The 24,992-nt window shown below is 51.0% G+C and overlaps 1 protein-coding gene across 1 annotated transcript in view; it reads left to right on the forward strand.

Moving 5' to 3' along the window:
• The window catches only part of OTOG (otogelin), a 72,719-nt gene that overhangs the window by 19,529 nt on the left and 28,198 nt on the right, over nt 1-24,992 (forward strand). The window contains exons 20-31 of the mRNA XM_036029998.1: nt 1,114-1,294; nt 2,898-2,972; nt 3,225-3,268; nt 4,774-4,927; nt 12,520-12,627; nt 14,478-14,616; nt 16,237-16,371; nt 16,672-16,818; nt 17,095-17,214; nt 19,065-19,181; nt 19,783-19,939; nt 22,893-22,919. Coding sequence (XP_035885891.1) covers nt 1,114-1,294; nt 2,898-2,972; nt 3,225-3,268; nt 4,774-4,927; nt 12,520-12,627; nt 14,478-14,616; nt 16,237-16,371; nt 16,672-16,818; nt 17,095-17,214; nt 19,065-19,181; nt 19,783-19,939; nt 22,893-22,919 — 1,404 coding nt within the window. The remainder of the gene's footprint in view (nt 1-1,113; nt 1,295-2,897; nt 2,973-3,224; nt 3,269-4,773; nt 4,928-12,519; nt 12,628-14,477; nt 14,617-16,236; nt 16,372-16,671; nt 16,819-17,094; nt 17,215-19,064; nt 19,182-19,782; nt 19,940-22,892; nt 22,920-24,992) is intronic.

Below are 24,992 nucleotides of genomic sequence, written 5' to 3' on the forward strand. Positions count from 1 at the left end.
CTGCCACCACTGCAGTCAGAGCTAGGTGAGCCTTCTCAGGACCACTGTCTCCATGGCCCTCGGGTGCATGGGTGGCTCAATGGGCGTGAGCTGGCCCCTACCCACTGCACCCCCACCCTGGCCTCATGCCTCCCCGTGTCTGAGTTGTCTCTGTGCCCTGGGCCCCAGCACAGGGCCCCACTCTCAGTACGCTTTAGGAAGAGGTTTGTTGAGTTAATGAAAAAGTAATGGTACTGGGAGTCAGGAAGCCTGAGTTCTATCCCAGCCCTGTAGGAAATTGCTGTGTGTCCTTGGCAAGGTCCCGCCCCTCTCTGAGCCAAAGTTTCCCCAGAGGTGATTGGATAGGTTCAGTGGTTCTTAGCGCTGAAGACTCACCACGGAAACTTTTTAAAAATGCACGTGTCTAGGCTGCACTCAGTATCAATGAAAACAATGGTATCTGCCAGAGGGAGCCGGCCCCCCCCCATTTGACAAAACTCCCCAGGTGGCTTTGAGGTGCAGCCTTAGTGAGAACAAGTGAGCCTGACAGTCTCAGCGGGTCTGCCTGCTCCGACAGGATGTGGGAGACACGCGTCAGTGGGAGATGCGGTGGCCGGATAAAAAGAGCCCCGTCCAGACAAAGGGCATTCTGGACCAGAGGCTGCTGTAGGGGGCGTGTCTGGTCTTCACCGCCCCAGTGTGTTACAAGGTGGAAATGAGAGGGCCAGTGTGTGTGTGTTTACGTACCTGTGTGTGCACGTGTGTGTGCGCATGTGTGTGTATGTGATGGGGTGGGTGTATGGCTGTGAGAGGGCAGTGATTTCCACCCTCCCCCAGTCCCATTACCTAAGAGGAATGCCCTGCCAAGGAAAAGTAGCACCCCCGGCAGGCTCCAGGCTGAACCTGGAGGTGGGGCCCAGCCCTGCCGATCTGCCTGTCTGACATGGGGGGAGGCAGTGAGATTCTAGAGTCACACTGGGTCTATGTCCCAGCTCTGGCCTTGACCTGCGGTGTGACATTGGGTGTATGTCTAATCTTCTCTGGTTCTCAGTTCCTCCTCGTCAGGTTGGTGAGCCCACCCTACACAGTTGTGGGGACGAGGGAGACAACACATGGTTCCATTTTCTCCTACAGCACTGTCCTGCGAGGCCACCAAGGAGTACAGCCCCTGTGTGGCCCCGTGTGGACAGACCTGCCAGGACCTGGCCGGCCCCGAGGACTGTGGTGGCGACCTCAGTGAGGACGAGTGTGTGGAGGGCTGTGCCTGCCCACCCCACACCTACCTGGACACCCAGGCTGACCTCTGTGTCCCCAGGCGAGTAGATCGGCGTGGCCTCTGGCGGTCAGTGAGGAGGCCCGGGGTCTCCATGGCATCTGAGACTGGGGAGCCTGACTGGGCCTCTCCTGTCCCTGCTTCGTCTCACAGCCACAGGCAGACCCTGGGGCATAAGGTGGGCGGGTGGGGGCTCCCTCCTCTGGACCCCCCTCCAGGCCCCTCTCCTTGGCTTGGGCTCTCAGGCCACTCCGGCCCAGCTTCACCACGAGGCAGAGCAATCCCGCAGAGCCGAGAGGGCCTCTGCCCCGCCTCCCCTCTCTTTCCACCAATATTTCTTGACCGCATCGTGTGTTCCAGACATTTCTAGAACCCGGGAATTCGGCAGCAAACAAAACAGGGGGCTGTCCTCGTGGGGCTCGCATTCTGGGTGGTGAGGCAGGTGACAGACATGTGAACAGACACGTCATGGACCTGGTGGTAGTAAGAGCTGGGAAGCCAAACAAAGCAGAACGAGACTAGGCGTCCTCGGGTGGGGAGCGGTCACTGTATGTCACCCGAGAGGAGCATGGAAGGAGGGCCTTTCTGGTGAGGTGACGTTTGAGCAGAGACCTGAGGGAAGTGAGAGAAGAGTGCTCCGAACAGAGGGATAGGGGACAGCCCTGAGGCTGGCTGTGGCCATGGTCGCAGCGTGGAGGGAAGGCAGGGTGGGAGGTGGCGACATCCCGGGTCTGATGCCAGGGCTGGTGGGCAAGGCCCTTGATGGTCTCCAGACCTGTTTCGTCTGTAAAATTGTATCACATTCGACTGAGTGATGGGGGCTGGAGACAGAGGCTTTCCTGGGGGTGTATCGGCATCACTCAGAGGCCTTTTGAAACTACAGAATCCTCCCTGGAGATGCAGATGGGCACCCACCCATGTTGTGATTTGCCAACAAGGGGAGCCTCTGCAGGTTATATGGTGGAGGCGGGGTTTGCTGGAGAAGGTGGTTGGGAAGCCCCGGGGTTGGATGAACTCAGACTTCCCTTCTAGCCCTCAACTGCTCTGCTCCACTCCAAGGCCTGCCCTTGGCCATAGCCCACAGGTGCTGTGGGAGATGTGTGAGGAGGAGGCAGCCTTTGACCTCAGATGACCCACAAAGAGTGACTGAAAGACAGCATAGGGGCCCCTGCCTTACAGGACCCCCGTGAAGAGCAGATGACATGACGTGTCTGGAGGGTCTAGCCTGGTGCTCAAATGCGTAACAACCCGCACGGCACAGGCGCTGAGCGGTCAGGGCAGATGCTGAGTGGGCCTGACTGATGCGGGGGCGCAGGCCCTGTCCTCGGCACAGCATGGGCTCAGGAAGCGCGACCTTGTTTCCACACCCAGGGGGACTGGCTGCGGGAGTGCGTGGGCACCAGCGTGGCTGATCGTGTCCAAGCTCGGTGGATGGCCTGCGAATCCGGGACCCAGCCCTGACCTCTGTCACCAGTGCCAGGCTGGCTTCTTCACTCCCAGAGACGTGTCACATGTCACAGTTGATGTCGCTACTTCTCTCCGAGTCCTTATGCCGCTGGCTGGCTGAGGAGTGGGTGCCTGCCCTTGGCGGTCTCTGCCTCAGCCCCTGAGCTGGCTCACTTGTCTCTGTTTCTGGGTTTCATAGGAACCAGTGTTCCTGCCACTTCCAAGGAGTGGACTATCCCCCCGGAGACAGCGACATTCCTTCTCTGGGCCACTGGTGAGCTCCCTAGGGGGCCCTGTTGCTGTCCTCTCTTTCGACGGGAGTTGCTGACTGAAGAAAGTGCATCTGAGCAGAACTTTCCATGAAGAGACACCCCCCGCCCTGCACCGGGAGCCAGGGACGGGGAATGGGGGTGCCCGTCTGAGCCCTGCAGATCTGCACGCAGTGACATGGGGTCTTTGGGTCCTGTAGTGACTGGGGGTGCCGTGTCTGGGCTCTGCAGTGACCCCTGTGCCTGTCTCTCTGCAGCCACTGCAAAGAGGGAGTCATGAGCTGTGACAGCAGAGCCCCAGGTAAGGGTGCCTGGAGGGAAGGGCCTCTTCCGGCTCTGTCCGCAGTGGTGGGACTATGGAGAGGAGAGTGGGGAGCTCAGGGCAGACGGGGATGGGGAGAGGCCACCCCCGATCTTGCCCTACACTGAGCCTTCTCTCCGGAAAGACTCCAGCTTGGGGGGTGGCATCCAGAAATCCTGTCCCAGCCTTGGCCCCACCCTACTGGCTGCCCTTCCTGCTTCGCTGGGAGGGACTGAGGCTCTGTCTCTCTCAGGGCAGCCAGCAGGGTGACCGGACAGTCCCTTGGCCTCCCCTGGCCCTGGATTTCCTCAGTCTGAGCCATCACATGTCTACTGAGGCTGACTCTCTGCCCCATCGAGTGCCTGAAGTGGGGGTCCCAGAGATGGGGAGGGTAGCCTGGGACTTTGAGATGTCCCCAGACAACGAGATGGGGGTGAGGGGGCACCATGGTAGGCCAGCCTGAGGGGCTTGGAGGTGGTAGAACAGAAGGCCGGAGTCTTCAGGGAGGGCCTCTTGGGGAAGAGGAGGCCACTCAGGATGGAGATCAGGACAGAGGGGATCAGGGAATAATCACATGTCAGGTGGCAAAGGCAGGGCTGCCGTGGTTGGGCTGCCCTGGGTTCAAATCCTGCCCAGCACTCACTAGTTGTGCAGTCCTGCGCAGCTCACTTCACCTCCCTGAGCCTTTGTTAGCTGTTTTGTATGTAACCCCGGTCCCTGTGTTCTCCCCACGTTTCATGCACATCCCTGGAAGCATTTTCCTTTTGTAGCTTCTGGCTTCAGATTTATGCCTCTCTGGGACTTTCACTTTACCTCCTGTGGCTCTTCCTTTCTCTCTGTTCCATCCCAGGCTGGGCATGACACTCAGCCCCCTTTTACTGATTTCCCTAAAAAAGGTCATTCTCACAGATAAGAGTGCACTTGGCCAGCTTGACTGAAGGCTCAGGGAGAGTAGGTTTATGTCACAAAAATGTGGGTCATGAAAAACTGACTTCCTGCTTTAGAAGTCCTCTGGCCGCCCTGCCACACTGCGTGGCCACCCAAGCTTCGGCTCCCCTCCTCGCCCTCTGGAGCACTTCCTCTCACTTTGATCGTGCCTTTTGCTGGCAGAAATGGCTTCTCTCCATTATATGGGAAAACAGGGGATAAGAACACCTCCCAGAGTCGTTGCAGGGTTAAGTAAGAAAATGCACGGGAAGCGCCCGGAACGGTAGCTGGTGGGAAGGACATGTTCAGTGACTGGTCCCGGTGGCTGTGGTGGCTGCCCTGTCGTGCAACACCCCACACCCCTCCCTCTCCCTGTGATGTGCTCCTGGGAACCCAAGGAAGGCCTCAGGAGCAAACCAGGGCACAAAAAACCATCAGAGCCCCACCTACCCCTGCATTTCCCAGATGCCAGGCCTCCTGGTCTCCCTGGCCAACCCTGCCACCCAGGAGCCCACCAGGTGTTCTAAGCATCCTGCTGTGTCCAAACTCTTTCCAGACCCCAGACTCTCCTCTTTCAGCTGCTGCCTGCCCTGCGGGCCAGGTCTTCGTGAACTGCAGTGACCTGCACACCGACCCCGAGCTGAGCAGAGAGAGGACGTGCGAGCAGCAGCTGCTGAACCTGAGCGTGCCGGCCCGTGGCCCCTGCCTCTCGGGCTGCGCCTGTCCCCAGGGGTGTGTATCTGTGTTGCCACGGTTTCGCACTCTGGGACCATGAGATGGAATAAGATCGGGAAAACCTCACACGGCTTTGCAGGCAGACACCAGCCCAGGGCTGGCCTGTGATGGCAGAACGGCCAGGGAGGAGTCCGGGAGAGAGCAGGAGCTGGGGAGCCACCCTGAAGTGAATGCTACCCATCCCTGCTTATCACCAACATGCGACCTTGGATAAGGGAGGGACCTGGCCTCTCTGGGACTGTTCTTCATCTGTAAAGTGGGAATCACAGTAATACCTAGCACCTTGACTGGTTGTGAGGGTTAAACGAGACGCCGAAGTTGGAGTGCAGAGCCAGGTGTGCGGCAGTGGATGCAAGGCCGTGAGAGAGGAAACCCTTGTTTCAGCTCTCAGCCTCCCTCCCTGCGAAGGTCTGGCCGGAGCCCTCAGGTGAAAGGCTGGTGCCCTTGTAATTATCAAAAAAAAGAGGCCTGCCTGGTGTCCCTCCCGGTGCCATTAAAGCTGTGAGATCCACATGTGCCGTGTTGCGTGGGTGGCCTTGTGGCTGCTCTGTGCACTGAGCTGGCTGCAGGCACCCCGGGCCCAGCTCTGTCAGCTCTCACGCCTGATGCTGGTCTTGCTTCAGGTCTGGGCTGAGAAGACAGTTGGGTGTCTCATCCCATGACCTGGCATTTCAGGGCTGTGTCCTTCAGCCTCTGCAGAGACCAGTGGTCAGCTTTGAGTCCTGGGCCAGGCCTGGCAGCCTAAGGAAGTGAGGGGGTGAGGGGATTGGGCTCCTAGGGTGGGAGATGGAAGAGTTAGTCAGTTGGAGCTTTGTTATTTATAAAACACCTTAATATCATTACCCCCTTCGATCTCATAGTATCTCTGGAAGAAAGGAAGGGAGGATCATTATTCCCACTTTGCAGATGAAGAAACTGAGGCCAGGGGCAGGATGGAGGGAAATGAGCCATGGCTCAAACCCAGCTCTGCTGACTCCAAACCCTGCTCCTTGACAAGAGAGCCCTGGCTCTGGGAGGCCCAAGGCCTGGTCCCCTACACAGAGGTCATACATGGGCTGTGAGCCTGCCCCACCCAGGCAAGGGCATCCACAAGCAGCTCTGGGGGATCTCAACAACCTGCATAGCACCCTGGGCCCAGCCACCAGAGGGGCTTGTGCAGAGTGTCTGTTGCTGCCTCTTGTGTCACTGTCCCGATGTGCACAAGCCTGCCTCTGGGGCTGAGGACAGGGAGAACCAGGGCCTCTGGGGTCAGGAGCTGAGGGTCCTTCACTGCCAAGCTCGGTACCAAAGCCACAGAGGCAAAGAGGACCCGAGAGAGGTGTGCTGGAAAGGCAGAGTCTGCCAGTGACCCACTGTGTGAGCTCTCTGAGCAGGTCCTCATCTGTCAGATGAAGGCCGAGGGCTGGCTCCCCCAGGGGACTGGGGATGGAGGATTCAGTGGGATGCGCCCATGCCACAAAGGTGCTCTCTTGAGCTGTGTGAACTCCTCACATGTCAACGTGCACACAAGTCTCTCCCCGAGACTTGGCATTTCTAACAAGCTCCCAGGAGGGGCTGGTGCTGCTGGCCAGGACCGCACTGTGAGTAGCCAGGCTCTAAAGCACTGTCTGATGTTAGCGGTTGCTTTCACCTGGCTGGCCTCAGAAGCCAGAGCCAGGTCCCCTCCTCCATCCCTAGGCTCCGAAGAGGAGGATAGAATGTGAATATTTCTCATGGGCTGGGTGGCCTTTGACAAGTTCCGTGGCCATTCAGCCATCAGTTTTCTTGTCTGGGAGGCCCTGACAAGCCAAGACTGCCTGTTTGTGGACCCATGTGAGCAGGGCAGGAACCCAGGTCGCCCTCGCCTCCTCTAGGCTGTCCACAGCTCAGCCCAGGTCCTGGCACCGTGCCAAGAACATCCGAGATCTGAAGGGTCAACGTTTGTCACTAGCTACGTGACATCACTTGATTTTTCTGAGCCTGGGTTTGCTCTTCTGTGAGTTGAGGGGAGTAACAGCCACCATGCAGGGTTCTTGGGAGATTCCAATGGGACAGTGGCTACAGGGAGCTGGCACTGCACAGTAGTGCTGTGTGAAGACCTGCTCCCCTCCCCCTTTCCATGTTCGGCCCCCATCACCTCTGCGGTGTTTGCCCAGTGGCTCGTGTGCTGTGTCAAGTGTCCTGAGAGGAGCTTGCACACATTCTGTGGGAGTTTGTTAAAGGGAAATTAGTACAGTCCCAACTTGTGAAGGAAGGGCATGCAGTTCCTAGCATCAGGGAGTATCCTCCTGGGAGCTGGGGTGAGGTTCCCAATGATGCCCAAGTACCATCCCAACAGTCCCTGTTGGGGACCTTCTGGGCCCCCTGGCCCCCATGCCTCTCTCCAGAGTGTTTCTAAGAATCCCTGCATGCTGTGTGCTGCCGCAAAGGACCCTGGGCCACGGCAAGGGCCCTGGGGCCACTAGGCAATCTAGCGCAATGGTTACATGCACAGACTCAAGTCAGCTTGAATCCTGATTTGGCCACTTTCTGGGGGAGCTCGTTAACCCCTGAACCTCAGTTTCCCCATTTGTGTAGTGGGGCAGAGTAAGAACTGCGTGTGAGCAGACAGAGTCATCTTCTCTCACATGGGTCCCATGCATTTGCAAATGTCCCCTGAGTGGGGCTTGGAACAGGAAGGCCCTTTAACAGTTAAGGAAAGGGTGCTCCACAGATTGAGGGCACCTTGAGGACAGAGGCCAAAGCTCCAGGTCTTTGCACACTCCCCTCTGTGGTGAGCGCAGAGCAGATGCTCAGGGACGCAGGTAGGTCTGCAGAGATCGGGAGGGAGCAGTGGATGGTGGGTGGCAGGAAAGGCCTCTCAGGAAGCTTCGAGAGCCCGGGCCTGGGGCTGAAGGTGGAAGGCAACGAGCCAGCCCGCTGCCGGCGTCTGATGCAATCATGGAGAAAGGAGGGGCAAGAAAACAACATCACTGTGTGTCTACCAGGTGCTAGGCAGTGTGCCCTGGTCTATAATTAAATTTTCATAATGACCTTGAGAGGGAGGTGTCATTATTTCCATTTTCCACATAAAAACATAGAGGCTTAGAAAGGTTAAGTGGATTAAGCAAATGATTTCCACCCCTTGCTTCCTTCCACAATGGCAATGAGATGTTGGCGATGGAGTGAATCAAGTGTGAATCCCCAGGGACAAAGAGAACAGCAGTGGAGTGACCGCGGCTCAAGATGGGTCGATAGTTTTTTGAAGAAGGAACGAGGGTGGATGTGTAGAAGCTGACCTTGCAGAGCAGAGGCTGACAGCGGAAGCTGGCGCACCGGCGAGAACAACCTACATCGTGTTGACAGCTGTAGGAAGAGGAAGCTCCAGGAGTCTCAGAAGGTGGGGTGGCCGGGGGAGACAGGCGGATGAGTGGCAGGTGTGTGTAAAGAACAGTTAAACCACTGTCCACCCCCCGCCCGCCCCCTGGGGCCCTGGCACTGCCCTAGCGCTGTCCAGCAGGAGAAAGGTGGTAAGAGTTTCTAGAGAAGCCAAATCAGAGGTTTGACCTTAATGGGGACCAGGAGGGACGAGAGGCAGAATGAAAACTGGGAGATTAATCTAAAGCCTGCTGGGACCCCAGCCTTTGGCTCCAAGTTGGAGCCATCAAAGCTTTTGCCCTCCAGGTCAGAGAGGAAAGAGAATTCTTCCCTTGCTAATCTGCCAGCCGAGAGGGAAACACACCAAACAACAAAGAACTAAAAGAAACTGACGTTTGGGGGATTCCCCAAGAAAATGGTGGGTCCTCCCTCGAAATGAAGCTTCCAGTCAACTTTTGGTGCCTCAGTGGGGTTTTTTTGTTAATTTTTAAAAAGTGAGGCATAATTTATATGCAATAAATCTCACAGATTCAAAGTACATATACGGTTTGCTAAGCTTTGACAAATGTATACTCTCTTGTAACCCACAGATCTCTTAAAATACAGAACACAATTCGCACGTGCACTGTGTCTTTCCCAGGTGGTTCCCCCACCCCCTCCGCCTGTCCATCCTGTCTGCATAGGTGGGCTCGGTCTGCCTCCTGGCCACGGACTCGTACAGTGTGATCCCTGCCTCCCTTTCCTTAGTGTGTGTCTTTGAGGTCCATCCACACTGTTGCATTTTCCAGTAGCTTGTTTCTTTTTATTCCTCAGCAGTGCTCCATTGCATAAATACACAGTAATTCATTTATTCTCTCAAATGGTGATGGCTTTCTGGGTTGTTTCCAGTTCAGGGCTGTTTGAAAAAGGCTGCTGTGTCTTTCTCTTGGATGAGCACAGTCAGCATGGAATTGGGCCCAAGGGTAGATTTATATTTAACTGTCTAAGAAAAGGCCAGAGTATTTTCCAAAGCATTTGTACAATTTTGCACTCTCACTGCATGAGCATGCTGGCTGCAGCACACTCTCACCAACATTTGGTGTTATCAGTCTTTTTCATTTTTTTTTTTAATTTTAGTGAGAACATAGTCATAGCTCACTATGCTTTTAATTTCTATTTCCCTAATGGCTAATGATGAGTACATTTTCACATGTTTTTTGTGTATCTTCCTTTATGAAGTGTCCATTCAAATCTTTTGTCCATTTTTCATTTGGTCAATTTTTAAAATTGAGTTGTAGAAATTCTTTATATATTCTGCATGCAAGCCCTTTGTCCGATATATGTATGGCAAATATTTTCTTCCAGTCTGTGGTTCGCCTGTTAATTTATTTAATGTGTTTTAATATATCTAAAGACTTCTGATGAGCAGAAGTTTTAAATTTGATGATGCCTAATTTGTCATTTCTTTCTGTATAATGAGTGTTGTCTGTGTCTTAAGAAATCACTGCCAGCTCCAAGTTCGCCAAGACAGCCCCCTGTGTTTCCCTTGAGGAGCTTCACAATTTTAGCTTCTACATTTGGGTCTATCAACTGTCTAAAATTATTATGTTTTGTATATGTTGTAAAATGGAGTCAAGTTTTATTTTATTTCTCTCTGATGGATATCTAGTTCTAGTCTCATTTTTAAAAAAAAGACTTACTTCTCCCTATTGCATTGCTTTGGCGCCTTTGTGAAAACTCAGTCGACTATATTAGTGTGGGCCTGTCTGTCTGTTTGTATTAACGTGGGCCTGTCTGTTTGGGACTCTCGGCCTGGCTTCATTGGCTGTGTTTCTAACTTTAGGCCAATATCACACTGCCTTGATTTCTGAAGCTTTATAGTAACACTTGAAATCACAACGTGATAGCATTCCAACTTTGTTGTTTTTCAAAGTTTTTTGGCACTTCTGGGTCTTCGTGTTTTCATGTAAATTTAGGTTGAGCTCATTAATTTCTACGAAAAGGCTTCTGGGGTTTTGATTGGGATTGTGTCAAATCTATAGATCAACTGGGGAGAACGGCCATCTTCATTCACGCTTGTGAGTCTTCTGATACACAAATATGCTATTGTCGATTGATTTACAGGGTATTCTTTAATTTCTCTCAGCCATATTTCAATTTTCACATAAAGGTTTTTGCACATTTGTTACTGAATTTATTCATAAGCATTTGATGTTTTCATTGTCCATTGCACCTCAGTTGTCAAATTTATTGGCTTAACATTGTATAATTTTGCCTTATTTCCCTTTTACCATCTACAACATACACAGTGCTGTCTCCTCTTTGTTTCTGATACTGGCGTTTGAATCTTTCATTTATTTATTATCTATTCTCTGGTTTGTGAATTTTATTGATCTTGTCAAAGAACCAACTTCTGGTTTTACTGATTTTCTGTTTTCTATTTTACTTCTTTTTTCTCTTCTCTTTATTATTGCCTTCTTACTACTTACTTTAAATTTAATTTGGACTTATTTTCTAGTTTAGATATTTTGTTGCATTTCTTTCTTATTTTCTAATAGAAGCATTTAAAGCTAAAAATTTCCCTATAAGCACTGCTTTAGCTGCACTCTACAAATTTTGATACAATGTGGTTTTTTTTTTGGTTGTGATATTTTCTAATTTCCTCTTAGTTTCTTCTTTGATCCATGGGTTATTTAGAAATGTTACTAAGTTTTAGAATATTTGGAGGCTTCCTTATACCTCTTGTTCCTGGTTTCTAATTTAATTTCACTGTGGTCAGAGAATATACTTTGTATGATTTCAAGTCTTTGAAATTTATTGTTTTTTATAGTACAGAATAGTGTCATCTTGGTGACCCTCCCATGTATGCTTGAAAATAATGTGCATTCTGCTATTATCAGATAGAGTTCTTTAATCTTCAATTAGGTTGAGAGAATTGTTAGAGCTATTCCAATCTTTTACATCTTTCATGATCTTTTTTGCCTATTTGTTCTATCATCAATACAGTGGAGTGTTGACATCTCCAACTATAATTGTGGATTCAACTCTTGCTCCTGTTAATTCTGTGAGTTTTTGCTCCTGGGTTTGGTTGCGCTTTTTTTGTTTTTTGTTTTTTTTGTTTTTGAGTCTTTGTTATTTATTGCATACCCATTTAGGAATGGTATGTTCTCTTGATAAATTGATTCTTTTATTATTATGAAATATCCCCTTTATTGCTATTAATACTACTTTTCTTGAAGCCTACTTTGTCTGATGTTAATATAGTCAGTCCATGTTTTTAAGACTGGTGTTTGCATGGTTATTTCCTCCACCATTTTACTTTCATCTTCTTTGTGCCTTTATATTTCAATTGTGTCTTTTATAAACAGAATATAGTTGGGTCTTACTTTTTTAGCTGATGTTACAATTTCTCCCTTTTTATTGGAGGGTTTATGCATTTGCATTCAACCTAATTAGATTCAATATTACCATCTTGTTATTATTTGTTCTATTGTTCTTTGTTTTTCTACTTTTCTAGCTCCTTTTAGGTTATTTCCTAGTGTTCTATTTCATCTCATTTATTAATTTTAAACTATATATCTTGGTATTTTTGCAGTTTTTCTAGAGATTATATGTATCTTTCATTTATCAATTTACCACGAATTAATATTTTACCGGTCTTTGTAGAATACTCACTGCAATGTACTTTCATTTACTTCCTCCTTGTTCTTATTACTGTCATACATTTTACTTGTACATATGTTATAAACATATATACAGTTCACTGACACAAATCTTACTCTCATTGCTGTTCTCTCTTAAAGAAATTAAGAAATAATTTTTTATATTTGCTAACATATTTTCCATTTTTTTGAATTTTGTTCCTTCCCATGGAGGTACTCCATCTCCCTGAAAAACTCCACTTAACATTTCTTTCAGTGCAGGTCTACTGGGCGCCCCATGAGCGATGTGGGTAGGACGGTCAATACCGTGTCCACGGTCAGTTTATTAGTACACGGCTAGCGACTCGGGGGCTCCTAGCATCTGGCCTGGCTGGGGCATGTGGCTTCCTGATGAGCGGCAGAGACTTCCAAGCCGAACTAAGTCTGCGTCTGGTTTTTCCAATTACCAGGGCACCTCTGAACTTCAATGGACAGGATGGTAGTGGGTAAACCGTCTCTTCTAGGGCAAACGCTGAGAAACACCCCAGGGTATCCAGGTGGTTGCAAGGTCCTCCACACACGGCAAAAATGGGATGGGTGCTCTCCTGACCACTGCTCGCTTTGTTCCTGCAGCCTACTCAGACACGGGGATGCATGTTTCCTGCCAGAGGAGTGCCCGTGCACTTGGAAGGGGAAGGAGTATTTCCCCGGGGACCAGGTCACATCTGCCTGCCATACTTGGTAAGTGAGGGCTCACTCGGGCTCTCGCTTTTACGGGGGATGGTGTGGGGAGGTGGATATGGGATGCAGGGTCCTGAGCACAGTTGAGCATGCCCCTTTACCCATGTTCATATCCATGTTGCGTGTTTGCATGTGCTGTGTAGAGGCTTACCTACATATAAGTGTAAGCCTAGAATGAATTTTGGGGAGGTGTTTTTTGTGAGTATTCACATGAACGTGATTTGTTCATACATGTACATGAATGTGTACACACACACGTGTGACTGTGATAACATGTTTTCATATTTATATAAGTGTGTAGGTGTAGGCAGATATCCCATGTGCACAGAGTGCATGTGTGAATGTGTATGTGTGTGCATATTTGAGCAGGTGGACATTCATGAACCTGAATATGTTAGTGAATATATACAATTATGAATTTGTGTATGTGTACAGGTATGTTTATGTATGTATTTGTGAGCATATGCACCCATTTAGTATGTGGGGACATGTATATGCAAAGTGTGGGAATGTGTGTGTGCACTGGGTATACAAATTTGTATTTACATGTGCACAAACATGCATGTTTAAGTGTGCACTTGTGTTTTCCCCTGAACATTTACATGCCTATATATGAAAGTGAGTACATATGTGAATATATTTTCATACAAAATGTACATTAATAATGAAAGCATGCATGTGTGAGAATGTGTGCACCTGGATTGGATTCTGTGGAAACAGACAGGGGGACCAGTTGCTGGGCCAAGCAGTTGGGGTAGGAAGCGGGTAGAGACTCAGTCTCCTAAACGACCCCCAGGCCTCCACTGCTGCTGGACCTAACTCACATGAACTCACCTTCCGAAAGCTTGGCTCCTAGAGATGTCTATGGTGATTCTTTTTTAAGCAACTTATTTTCCTAATCTCCACCTGTCCTCTGCTTCTGGAAGAGCCAAGAGTCTCCTGAGCTTTGTGAATCATTTAAATATGGAAATTATACCAGTGACCCCTCCAAAGGCCTTACAACTATCCCAACAATCACTGAGGCTTCTCCACCAGGCTGGGCAGCTCCTACCGTGGCCACCTGCCAGATGTCCTCAGAGGCTCCTGGCATAGAAGGCATCTCTGAAGGGCACATGGAGCCTCCTTGGCAGTCCCCATGTCCTCACACCTCTGTAGGGGGCCAGCCTGGCTTTCCAGGGCTCAGAGTCCCAGTGCTCCTCTGGCCTTCAGTGTGTTGGCAGGACGGAGGCAGCCCTGCCACCGCCCCAGGGGCCCCCAAGCCCTGGCTCTTGCAATTCTCTGTCAATGACCAAACCACATCAGCTAGAATAGTGGACTAAGACAGGGAGGTGAAGGGGACAGGACCAGGATGCCCCAGCTCATTGCGATGGAGCCTCCCACTCAGTGGGACCCATACCTGTCCTGGTCCCACATCACATTCCAGTGACCATTCAAAGGGGTCTGGCTGGGAACAAGATGCTGTGTGATGTAGCTTTAGGTCAGGCTGCGTGTATTGGCTCCAGATCTGGTGTTTCAGAGACGATTGTGTTTTCTACAAGCCCTTCCCCGTCATTCAGCTATCCTGAACTCTGTGTCTCTTGTAGGCCAAGGAAAGTCTCCTAGAGTCAGGGTTCCTCTCACCTTAATAAGTGTGCACACACATGAATGTGTACATGCTGTGTGCCCCAACGTCTGTGTCTCCTACATAAAGTAGGGATCCACAACCCGCACCCTCCAGGCATCTGTTGGAGGTTGATGATGTTTGTTGACCTCCTCCCCCAACACCCCCCCAAGGGCCCAAGTGGGAGCTCAGTGGTTGGTCTCCATCAGGGATATTCAGAGTAGGGATGGTCTGAGTGCTTGTGTTTCAGCGTGTGCCAGCAAGGCTCGTTCCAGTGCACTCTCCACCCCTGCGCCGCCACCTGCACGGCCTACGGCGACCGGCACTACCGTACATTTGATGGGCTTCCATTTGACTTCGTGGGCACCTGCAAAGTGCACCTGATCAAGGTGAACTCCCAGATGCATGTGCCCAACTGGCTCTCTGGGCATCCAGAGCAGCTGAGGCTGCGGACCTGTCAGGGCATGGTGATGCTCTGGACTTCAGTCTGACGCTGACTGGGTGGGCGGGGGATCTAAGCCTGATGTGGCTGTCTGGAGGTAGAAAGAAATGCTGGGGAGCAAACTGGAGTCTGGACAGAGCTCACCAGTGATAAAACATGCCACTGCCTGTCCACTTCCCATTATACCCTCATCCTATAGGGTCCCCATATTCTTCTGTCTGTAATAAGAGCTAATGATTTTTGAGCTTTTATTATATGCATGGCCATCTACTGAGCAATTTTTTGTGGATTATTTTACTTAATTCTCACAGCAACCTGACATGGTAGAGTTATTGACCCCATGTTATAAATGTAGCAACTTGAACATAGGGAGGTTCAGTATCTTGCCCAAGGTCACACAGTGAGGCGGTGGCAGGGCTGAGTCAGGCTGGAACCGAGAAATCTGACTGGAGAGTGGGTATGCTTAAGGAGTCACGTGTTAAAGCCCTCAGCTCACCAGGAGGGAAAGGGGTGGTGATGCGAGTGGGCACGGTAGAAACAGGGTCCCCTTCAGGAGGAGAAAATGTGCCAACAGAGTAGGTGGGAGAGTGCCAGAGACACACCAGGGGACCTTGGTTTTGCTGAGGGCCTATCTCATTATACAATAGTAAATAATAATAATAATAATAATGACAAAGCTTTTGTGGAATGAGTTCTATCTATGGGGCAAACACTGTACTGGGGTCTTTCACGTAGTTGCAATAACTCCATAGACCTCATTTTATTTTATTTTTTTTCAATTTCAAAGCTAATGTGTGCTCTTCACTAACATTTAAAACAATGCAATAGCACATACTAAAGACAAATATTCCTCTTTACATCTCTCGTGTTCTCATTCCCTGTTGCTATCAGTCAGGTGTGACTCCTGCAAGACTATCTTCCATGAGACACTCACACAATCTTACATGCACACTTCGTTTAGTCTAAGTGGATGGGTTTCTACAATTTGCTTTTTCCCACTTAACAGTTCACCTTGAATATTATCTCATACAACCAGTACGCATCTCCTTCTTTCTTTTTTTTTTTGTTGAATTCTTCAGAAAAGATGTGCTGTAGTTCATTTTATTATTCCCCATTGATGGATATTTAGGTTGTTGCCAATATTTAAATGCTCAGTGAATACTTTTGTAAACATATCTCTAGACTTCTGAAAGTGGAAATGGCTATAAAAAGTTATATATATGTAAAATGTTGTTTAATGCCTATAAATTAAACTCCAGAAAGGCTTACACTACCCTTATCACTGTATGTAAGATAGTGTCCCTTCCCTCACACCACATTCATTCATTCACTCATTCATTCATTCATCAGATACCTTTGGAGAGTCAGTACATGCCAGACACTGCACTAGGTGCCCCAGAGGACACTGAGCCCCAGAGGACCGAAGGAAGGTGCCCAAAGTCGCACAGCTGATAAGAATTAGAGGCGGACTGAAAACTGCTTCAGAGTCTGTGTCCCCCTGCCTCTGTGCCTCTCAGCAGGACCTCTTCCTTCCAGATGTCACTAAACTAACACATTTTCTCCTCAGAGCACATCCGATTTCAGCTTCTCTGTGATTGTGGAAAATGTAAACTGCTACAGCTCTGGCATCATCTGCAGGAAACTTATTTCCATCAACGTTGGGGACTCACTCATCATCTTTGATGATGACTCAGGAAACCCCGTAAGGTCCGGGGCAGGTGGAGGTTGTGTGGACAGTGTGCGGGTTAACGGGGGCTGGGGGGCGGAAGAGGGCAAAGGACTGGTTTCTTTACCATGGCCGTGTCTCTGGGAGCCACTGAGTCAGCAGCCCGAATTGAATTCCTTGGCCAGGGTCAGGAACACAGAGGTCAATGTCAGGGTGTGAGGGAGGCATAGGAGTTGGTGAGGTGCTGGGGCTGGGCTGTGACTTGTAGTCAGGCCCATCCATCCCAGGTGTGGGAGGACACTTTGGCCTCAGGAATGGCCATCTCTGTCCCACTAGAGTCCTGAGAGTGTCCTGGACGCGAAGCAGGAGGTCCACACCTGGCGAGCAGGGTTTTTCACACTGGTGCACTTCCCTCGGGAGCACATCACCCTCCTGTGGGACCAGAGGACCACAGTGCACATCCAGGCTGGGCCTCAGTGGCAGGTAGTCATGGAAGTAGTGACCCTCAAGGGGCCCTCTGCTCCTGCCTAGGGCTGAACCAAGACACTGGGTGTCCTTGGGTGACCTGTATCCTCATGGGGGAGCCTGCCCTACCCTTCCCACCCCTTCTCCTCTGACCTTCCTCCTATTCCTCTTCATACTGTGACCCCAATAGATGCTCCTGGGTTCATGACAGACTCCTGGCCTCATGGTGACCCCTCTGCCCATAGTTCACCCCTGGTGAGCCTTCAACGGACATGGTGTCCTCTCTCCTTTCAGGGCCAGCTGGCGGGACTCTGTGGAAACTTTGACTTAAAAACCGTCAATGAGATGAGGACCCCAGAGAACTTAGAGTTAACTAACCCACAGGAATTTGGCAGCAGCTGGGCTGCAGTTGAGGTAAAACCTCCTCCCGTTGGCTGACTCCCTCACCCAGATGGGCCCAGGCCAGCACGGGCCAAATGCAGCCCAGGTCGGGGAAAAGGGCCATTGGTATGAGGCTGCTTCTGCTTCCCTCAGCCTCTGAGCTGCATCCACAGCCCCAGCCTATCCCACAGCCCAAGGACACACACCTCCCCATCTCAGAAATCAGTGTGCACAGCTGCCCTGGACCAGGCTCCAGGGGGGAGAGTGGGGCTGGGAAGGAGACAAAATCTGTGTCCTAGCAGAGAGGGCCACCCAGCAGGCAGGTGAAGCTTGTTGAAACGTGACCATCTTAACCACCTCGGTGCCCCCATTGCCTGGCACTAGGTCTGGCACAGAGGAGAAGCCAAGAGACACCCATGTGGGTTGAGGCAATCAGAGAAGGCTTCCTGAAAGAGGTGGGACTAGTGTGGTACTTAAAGAATAGGCCGTTTTTGGAAGAATGAATGTATCAGAGGGATGACCTCTGAAAGGGGAACAATATTAGCAGAGGCAGAAATGAGGGGCGTGTCCCACAGGTTTGGGAAATGTCTGACTGAGGCTGCCACGCTGCGAACAGTGAACCTGGGTTCTTGTCTTGGGTCATCCAATGACTTGTTGGGTGACCTTGATTAAGCCCCATCTTCTCTAGTCCTCTGTGAAGGGGCTATGCCAAAAGAGATCTGATGAATAGATTTCACCTTGTGTGACAACTCAGATCAGTCAGAAGAGGCTGCTGGAGATGCTATGTTGAGAAATACCTAGGACTTGTGTTAAGTTCAGCTGGTATAAAAACTGTGATTGATTAGTTATGTCTGCCATGGTATAGCAATGGAGAGTGTTAATATAAGGGTTACATGTTTGCTTTTCCTGGACTGAGTAATCAAAGGTCCTTAATTCTCTGCTGGGCAGCAGACACAAATGAGCCTAGGTAGACTGGGGTCAGGAGAGCTATTTGTTAATCATGGCCTGCAGCTCAGTGGAACCCTAAGGTGGGACAAGCCTGTTCTCACAGCCTCAGAAAGGTGTGCTCTGCCCCATCCTCATTTTGAAGATGCTGAGTGGGTGACTAATCTTTATTGCTCCTCTCCTTTTACCAACCCCCATTGCTATTTCTCCCTTGCTAATCTCCTTGGGCATTCCCTGAGGGGCTGTAGTGAAAATGTAGGCCTGAAGGAAGAGGTTCAGCAGACGTTAGGAAATGGTATTAATTACTTATAGCTGTGTAGCAGCACTACCACAGACTTAACAGCACTCAACCATCCACATGTATGATCTGTTTCTTTGGGTCAGGAGACAGGGCATGGCTTGACTCGGTCCTCTGCCTGGGGTACCCAGGCTGCAGTCCAGCTGTCAGCCAGCTGGGCTTTCGCTGGGTGGGGTTCCCTGGGAAGGATCTGCTTCCCCACCCACTCACGTGGTTGTTGACCGCATGCAGTTCCTTACAACCATAGAACTGAAAGCTTCCATGTTTTTGCTGGTTGTTGTCCATCAATGACCCTCAGGTCCTAGAGACCGCCTACCCTTTCTGCTACGTGGGGTTCCCCACATGGCTCCCTGCTTCTGCACAGCCAGCAAAGGAGAGACTCCAGCAAGACAGGCTCGACACAGACTGCAACATAGTCATGCAGCCACCTACACAGAACCACGCCCACCCATCACCTTTGCCATCTTCTGTTGGTTTAAAGCAAGTTCTAGGTCCTTCCCGCACTGCAGGGGGAGGGGATTACACAGGGTGTGAGGACAAGGAGGTAAGGACCAGGGGGCCACTCTAAGGGTCTGTCCACCACATCAGGCAACAGGCACTGGGGGACAGGGAGGTCAACGTCCCTGCCTTTGCCCCTCAGTGTCCAGACACCCTCGATCCCCGGGACACATGTGTCCTGAATCCTCTCCGAGAACCATTTGCCAAGAAGGAGTGCAGCATCCTGCTCAGTGAGGTGTTTGAGACCTGCCACCCTGTGGTGAGTGGACCTCAGCCTTGGCCACTCTTGAGCCCCCCCTCCTCCTCGGGATCCCTTCTGCTCTCGGCCCCCACCCCCCCATCATGCCTCGGGAGAGACACCGCAGGTCTAGAGGGGACACCCATTTCTGCCATTTAGTCCATCCTGTTTCCCCAGACAACCCAGGACAGACAGCCAGACAAACAGAGCTTCTGTGCCCTTTCACGCTTATCTCAGTCTGGTTCTCCATCCCGGTCAGGAAGCTCTGAATAGCGATCCCAAACCCCTCCTGCTGGGGTGGAGGCAGCTGCCTGCGGTGGAGGCAGAGGAGAGCTGGTGCTCAGTCTGCACTGCACTCGCCAGGGCCTCGGAGGCAGCTGTCACCCTGGCCTCTGCTGTCTCCACCCTGTCTGGCAGTTCACACCCCATGTCTGTTCCTCAGCCACACCTCCAGCCCCGCCCCCCCACCCCACCCAATAGCTTAGACCCTGGCCCCACATTGGGCAGCTTGCTCCATCCTGTGGTCCCTGCGTGCTTCTGCTGCTCCCTGAGGCTGATGGGCAGCAACCAGGATGCTTCAGGGCAGGCATTCAGGAGCTGACCTCTGACTTCTGATCTCTAGGTGGATGTCACTTGGTTTTACTCAAACTGCCTGACAGACACGTGTGGGTGCAGCCGGGGCGGTGACTGTGAGTGCTTCTGTGCCAGCGTGTCCGCCTACGCCCACCAGTGCTGCCAGCATGGGGTGGCCATCGACTGGCGAACCCCACGTCTCTGCCGTGAGTGTCTGATCACCCGAGGGGGAGGGTGGGTCCACCTGTGGGCAAGCCTGTGGGCGCCATCACTCTGGCTAGCATTTACTGAGTACTTACCGTGTGCCAGGCACCAACTGCTTTGTGTGTATCATTCATTGATTTCTTCACCAACCACCCTGTGAGGCAGGACTGTTTATTCCCACTTTAGAGTTAAAGAAACAGGTTCGAGAGAGACTAAGTAAGATGTTCAAGGTCACACAGGTTAGTGGTGGAACATGGCTGCAAACCTGTGCTCGTAACCACTTTGCTGGAAGAGTCAGGAGCCCTGGATTCTGGACCCGGGGCTGCCGTTCGTGAGCTGTGCGACCTCTCTGGGGCTCAATTTTCTCATCTGAAAAGAAGAACAGGCTTGTCCCACCAGGTTGATTGTGAGGACCAAAGGGGGCAGTGAACGTAAAAGCCCTTTGTCAGCTGAGACGCGCTGTCAGAGGCAGCCCAAGATATCAGTACATTTAGGGCAAAAGTGGTCTGCAAATGCTTTTGGTTGCACACTTGTATCATGTAAAAATATTCTGAATACATATACATGTGCATACACAGATACATGTGCACAGGTATGTGATTAGTGTGAATGTGTATCACCAAATAGATACAAAAGTACCGTATCTTGCTGTGTATAATGTGCACCCATGTTTTTGGCCCAAACTTTCAGGAAAAACATCTTTTGATTTCTTAATTCAATTATTTATTTATTTATACCTAGATACTTTTTTTTTGTATTATAAAGGAACTTTCGCATTTATTTTTGAACATATTATGATACAAGAAATTTTATGTAACAAGTAATTACAAAACACGAGAACAGATATACGGTATTTCAGGTACTACTCATGTATAAGATACAGCCTTATTTTTCCCTCAAAAATTTGGGCAAAAAGTGTGAGTTATACATGGTAAAATATGGTATATATTTGAATGACGAAACAAAACATATAGAAATTTAAATTACTAATTGAGTATTTATTATTTCCTTCTGCCCACCAGTAACCTTCCTGGTGTGAGCACACTTTGGGGTGCTGTGGCCCCAAGGCCAGGCACTCTGGACTCAGCCCCAGGCCCACCAGGTCGGGTGGCCCGAGGCATGGCACCTACTCTCGGGGTTGTAACCAAGGGTTAGGAGAGCTGCACCCACCTTGCAGGGCACCGTGAGATTTCCGTGAGTTAACAACACGTGTACATTTCCTGGCACGGTGCTCTCCACTGTCGCTGTCATTTTTCACAGCGACATGCCGCTGGAGTGTCCTGAGCCCTGGGGGCTCCCAGCAGGACAACCTCTGGGGAAGGGGGAGCTGAACTTGCCTTTGGCTTCCCTTTTCTCCGTCTGTTTTCCCAAGAGCCTTCCACCTCAGGTGCCCTGGATCCCCATGTGGTCTGCTTCTCCCTCTACTTCTTCGGTAAAAATCCTTCAGGAAGAAGGGAGCACACATTTAGTGAGGACCTACTGTGCGCCCGGCCCTGTGCCTTCTGTGCATTAACTCATTACTATTCAGGTCCCGGGCTAGGGTGAGGCGAGTGAGCCCCACTGGGCCACAACATAAATCCTATGTCAAGACAATACAGTTTAAAAGTCAACAATAATGTAAAAAATAACTTTGATGAACAAAATATCAACATTTTAAGTAATGACGGGATTAATATTACTGATTTTTCCTTTTACCTTGAGCTCCAGTATGACCTGGCAAGGCGCTGTCCCTCACCCGTCTTTATTTAAAAATTTTGGTATTCTTTTCATCATGGATATTTTGCATTAATTTTAAAACTTAAAAAGTGTTGATGGAAATATTACATATCTTGACTACTGAGATTTTCGGTGCTTCCCTAAATTTTGCGTTGAGCTGAGCGCTTGCCTTACAGGGACAAGTCCGTGGGGCAGATACTAACGGTGGTCCCATCTCAGAGGAGGGCACCGAATTGCAGGGAGGCTGAGTAACTTGTCCCAGAATGCACAGCTGATGAGCAAGGGAGGGGGCGTTAATGCAGGTCTGACTTTAGAGAGCTGGCTCTTGACAACTCTTCCGGGCTGGCTGCCATTACGCCGGCACACACTTGAAACCAGAGATTGGGAGATCCTCTAACTCAGTTTCCTGAGTCCACAGGTGAGGAGAAGCAGGTACTTTGTGCATAGCAACACATCAGGTCAGCCTTCTGACCCCTAGCCTTCTTTTCAGAGAGCAATGCCAAATGCAAAGTAGTGTTGATTGGGTTTTGGGGTGTGGAGTGGAGTAGGTGGTTATCTTTAGACCATACCTATGAATGGAGAAGCCCCTCATCAACCTTGATCCCAGGTCTACCCAATTGGCTCCTCATAGCCTTGCTCCTGCATTTAGGTGACATCTTCAAGGTCCCCAGCTTACCCCTAGGAGCTGAGGACTCTGTTGGCTGAGCCTGGGAAAGGCTGTGTTGCTAGGCTGGACCACTAGAGGGTGCACTGAACACATGCCTGGAGGAGCTTGTGAGAGCCTGATGGAAACGGCACCCCAGGACTTCTAGGCCTCTTGTCCCTTCTCACCCAAGGCTTTTGGAAGACCCACTTTTGCACCTGCATTCTTCTGGGGCCTTCTGCAACATTTCTGATTGGAACTCCCACACCTCGATTCTAATCTTGCCCTTTGGGATCACATGAAACAGACCCTTCTATCCAACATTCATTCATTCATTCATTCATTCAATAAATGCTGAGTGCCTACTCTAGGCCAGGCTTCGAGCTTTGTGCTGGGGACACAGAGAGGAGCCGATGTGTTTCCTGTACCTCAGGACATCTGAATCTAATGCCCATGCCTGAATCAGGAGGTGGGGGGTAAGCAGGGGTTGGGTCAGGTCTGGCCCTTGGGGAAGGAGGAAGAGCTGGGATGCTAGGGGCTTGGGCTCTGCCCACCTGTTCCAGCTTCTAAAGAAGCCTCTGTTCTCATCCTTTCAGCCTACGACTGTGACTTCTTCAACAAAGGTAAGCCCATCCTCCCCAAGTGGAGCCGGGGGCACTGCCCGCCTAGTCCTGATGCCACAGCAGCATCAGCTGCCCTGAGGCCCTGCTGGCCCTGGAAGAGCTGTGACATGGGGCAGGGAGGGCCCTGTCATACAGAGAGAGTGCTGACAGTGCATGGCCCAGGGAAGCCCCAGAACTCTGTCCCCAGCAGCTTACCTGGAGCCCAGGCCGAGGTAGCCTCACTAGGAAGCGAAAACCCCACTTGCACCAGTGCCAGTGGGCTTTCCCATGACCTTCATGATCCAGCTCATCAGACCCACAGGACATCATCTTGGGGTTCCTGAAGTTCTGAGTTGGCAGTGGCCAATGCCACCTGCTCTTCCTGAGGATGGCCTGGCTCAGCCCATCAGATGCATCGTCAGAGTTAGACAAGGTCTCAGGGTACCTGGACATGCTTCCAGTTTTAAGTTGACTAAGGCGAAAACACAGGCCATGAGTAAAGACCCAGGGAGGTTAAGCCAGCATTAAAGACAATTAGTCAATTTAATCCCTGGGGTCAGGCAGGCAGTGTGGGGAGGCCTGCCTGGGTGTAGTTTTCAGCACTGATCTCTGTCCAGATGGGCCAAAGTCAGGCCTTGGCAGAGTTAGATGCTCATTGGGTTGACGACGTCATTCACCTTTGACTTCCAAGCTCCCCCCACCCTCTGCCTGTCCCTTCCGGGCACCACCCTGCCAGGTGCAGGCCTGTATGGGTATAGGCCCAAGGCTTCGTCCTCTTGTGCAGTTACCTGCCTGATCAGATTTTAGTCTGAGAAATACCCCCTGGAAAGAGTATAGCAGATGAAATGATGGGGGACTGATCAGAGACAAAGGCACCCATCAGGGGTCTGAGTGACGAGGGCTGGCCCAGGTATGGCGTGATTCACAGGGGCTGCAGTCCCGCCTAAAAGTTAGCCCCCCCCGTGTTCCTGATGGCCCAAACCCTCTGACCCCTAAAGGAATAGATCTGTAACGGGAGAACTGTGGTCCCGGGGGCAGGCAGTGTCTGTCTGACACCAGGCAAGACATTTCAGGAGGACAGCTGTGAGCGGCGTTTTCTCCCTTCCGTGGCATTTTGGGTGGCAGTAACTGGCAAAGGACAAGCTGTTTCTAGCATCCTCTACCTACTCAGCCTCCCGCCCACCCATCCATTCCTTGCTCTGCACTTCTCCTCACATTTTCTCTGGTCCAGGCCCTTGCCGGGTGCCGGGGTGTCAATGGTCAGTGACAGTTGTCATGGTGGTCCCCCGGAGCTGGCCTGCCCCGGCTCTCCAGAGCCAGTTGTGTGTTCCGAACTCTGCATTCAGTTGGTAGTTTGAAATCAACCCCTGGTGGGAGTATTTACATCTTGGAAATCAACAAACACTACAAAATGGGGTTTTGTTAGTTCCGTTTTGGGGGCCGATTATTAAATATTTACCAGCACAGCGCTGCCTCTCTCCTGTCTAGTAGAAGAGACCCACTGGGACCCCTGATGGAAATCCCTCCTAAGAGCTGTGATCAGCACGTGCCGTGCTCCCAGGGCTGGGGAACGCAGTGGGGGAGAGGGTGCAGGGCGTGCTTCACCAGGGAGGTGACATTTGAGCTGTGCCCGAGATCGAGTAGGTGTTTGCCAGGCATGGAATGGGAGAACTACCCTGGGGCGGGGGCAGCATGGTGCAGACTTGAGGCAGGACACGGCACAGCTCTCTCCGGGAAAACCAGAGGAGTTTAGTGTGGCAGAGGCAAAAGGGGTGGGAGGCGGGGGGTGGGCAGGGATTGGGGTATGGAGGGTCCCCGAATCCAAGCCAGTCTCTTGGGTTCTACTTTGAGGGCAGTGGCGAGCTATACCCACATAGGCTAGGAAGGTGACTTGGGGGCTTTGGGGAGGAGGCACTGGGTGCGGGGAGGCAGGGGGTCAGTTACAAAGTGATGTAATTGTCCAGCCCGTCCTGACAACGGCAGGAACCCAAGAGACAGAAGGGAAGCAGGCTTAGAATAAGGAAACCCTGATGTTGGGCCCAAGCTTTCCGGGCCATCACCCCTCAGGGCTTGGGTGGGCAGAGCAAGTCTGAT

Source organism: Phyllostomus discolor, chromosome 6 (assembly GCF_004126475.2).
Source record: "Phyllostomus discolor isolate MPI-MPIP mPhyDis1 chromosome 6, mPhyDis1.pri.v3, whole genome shotgun sequence".
Classification (NCBI taxonomy): Eukaryota; Metazoa; Chordata; class Mammalia; order Chiroptera; family Phyllostomidae; genus Phyllostomus; species Phyllostomus discolor.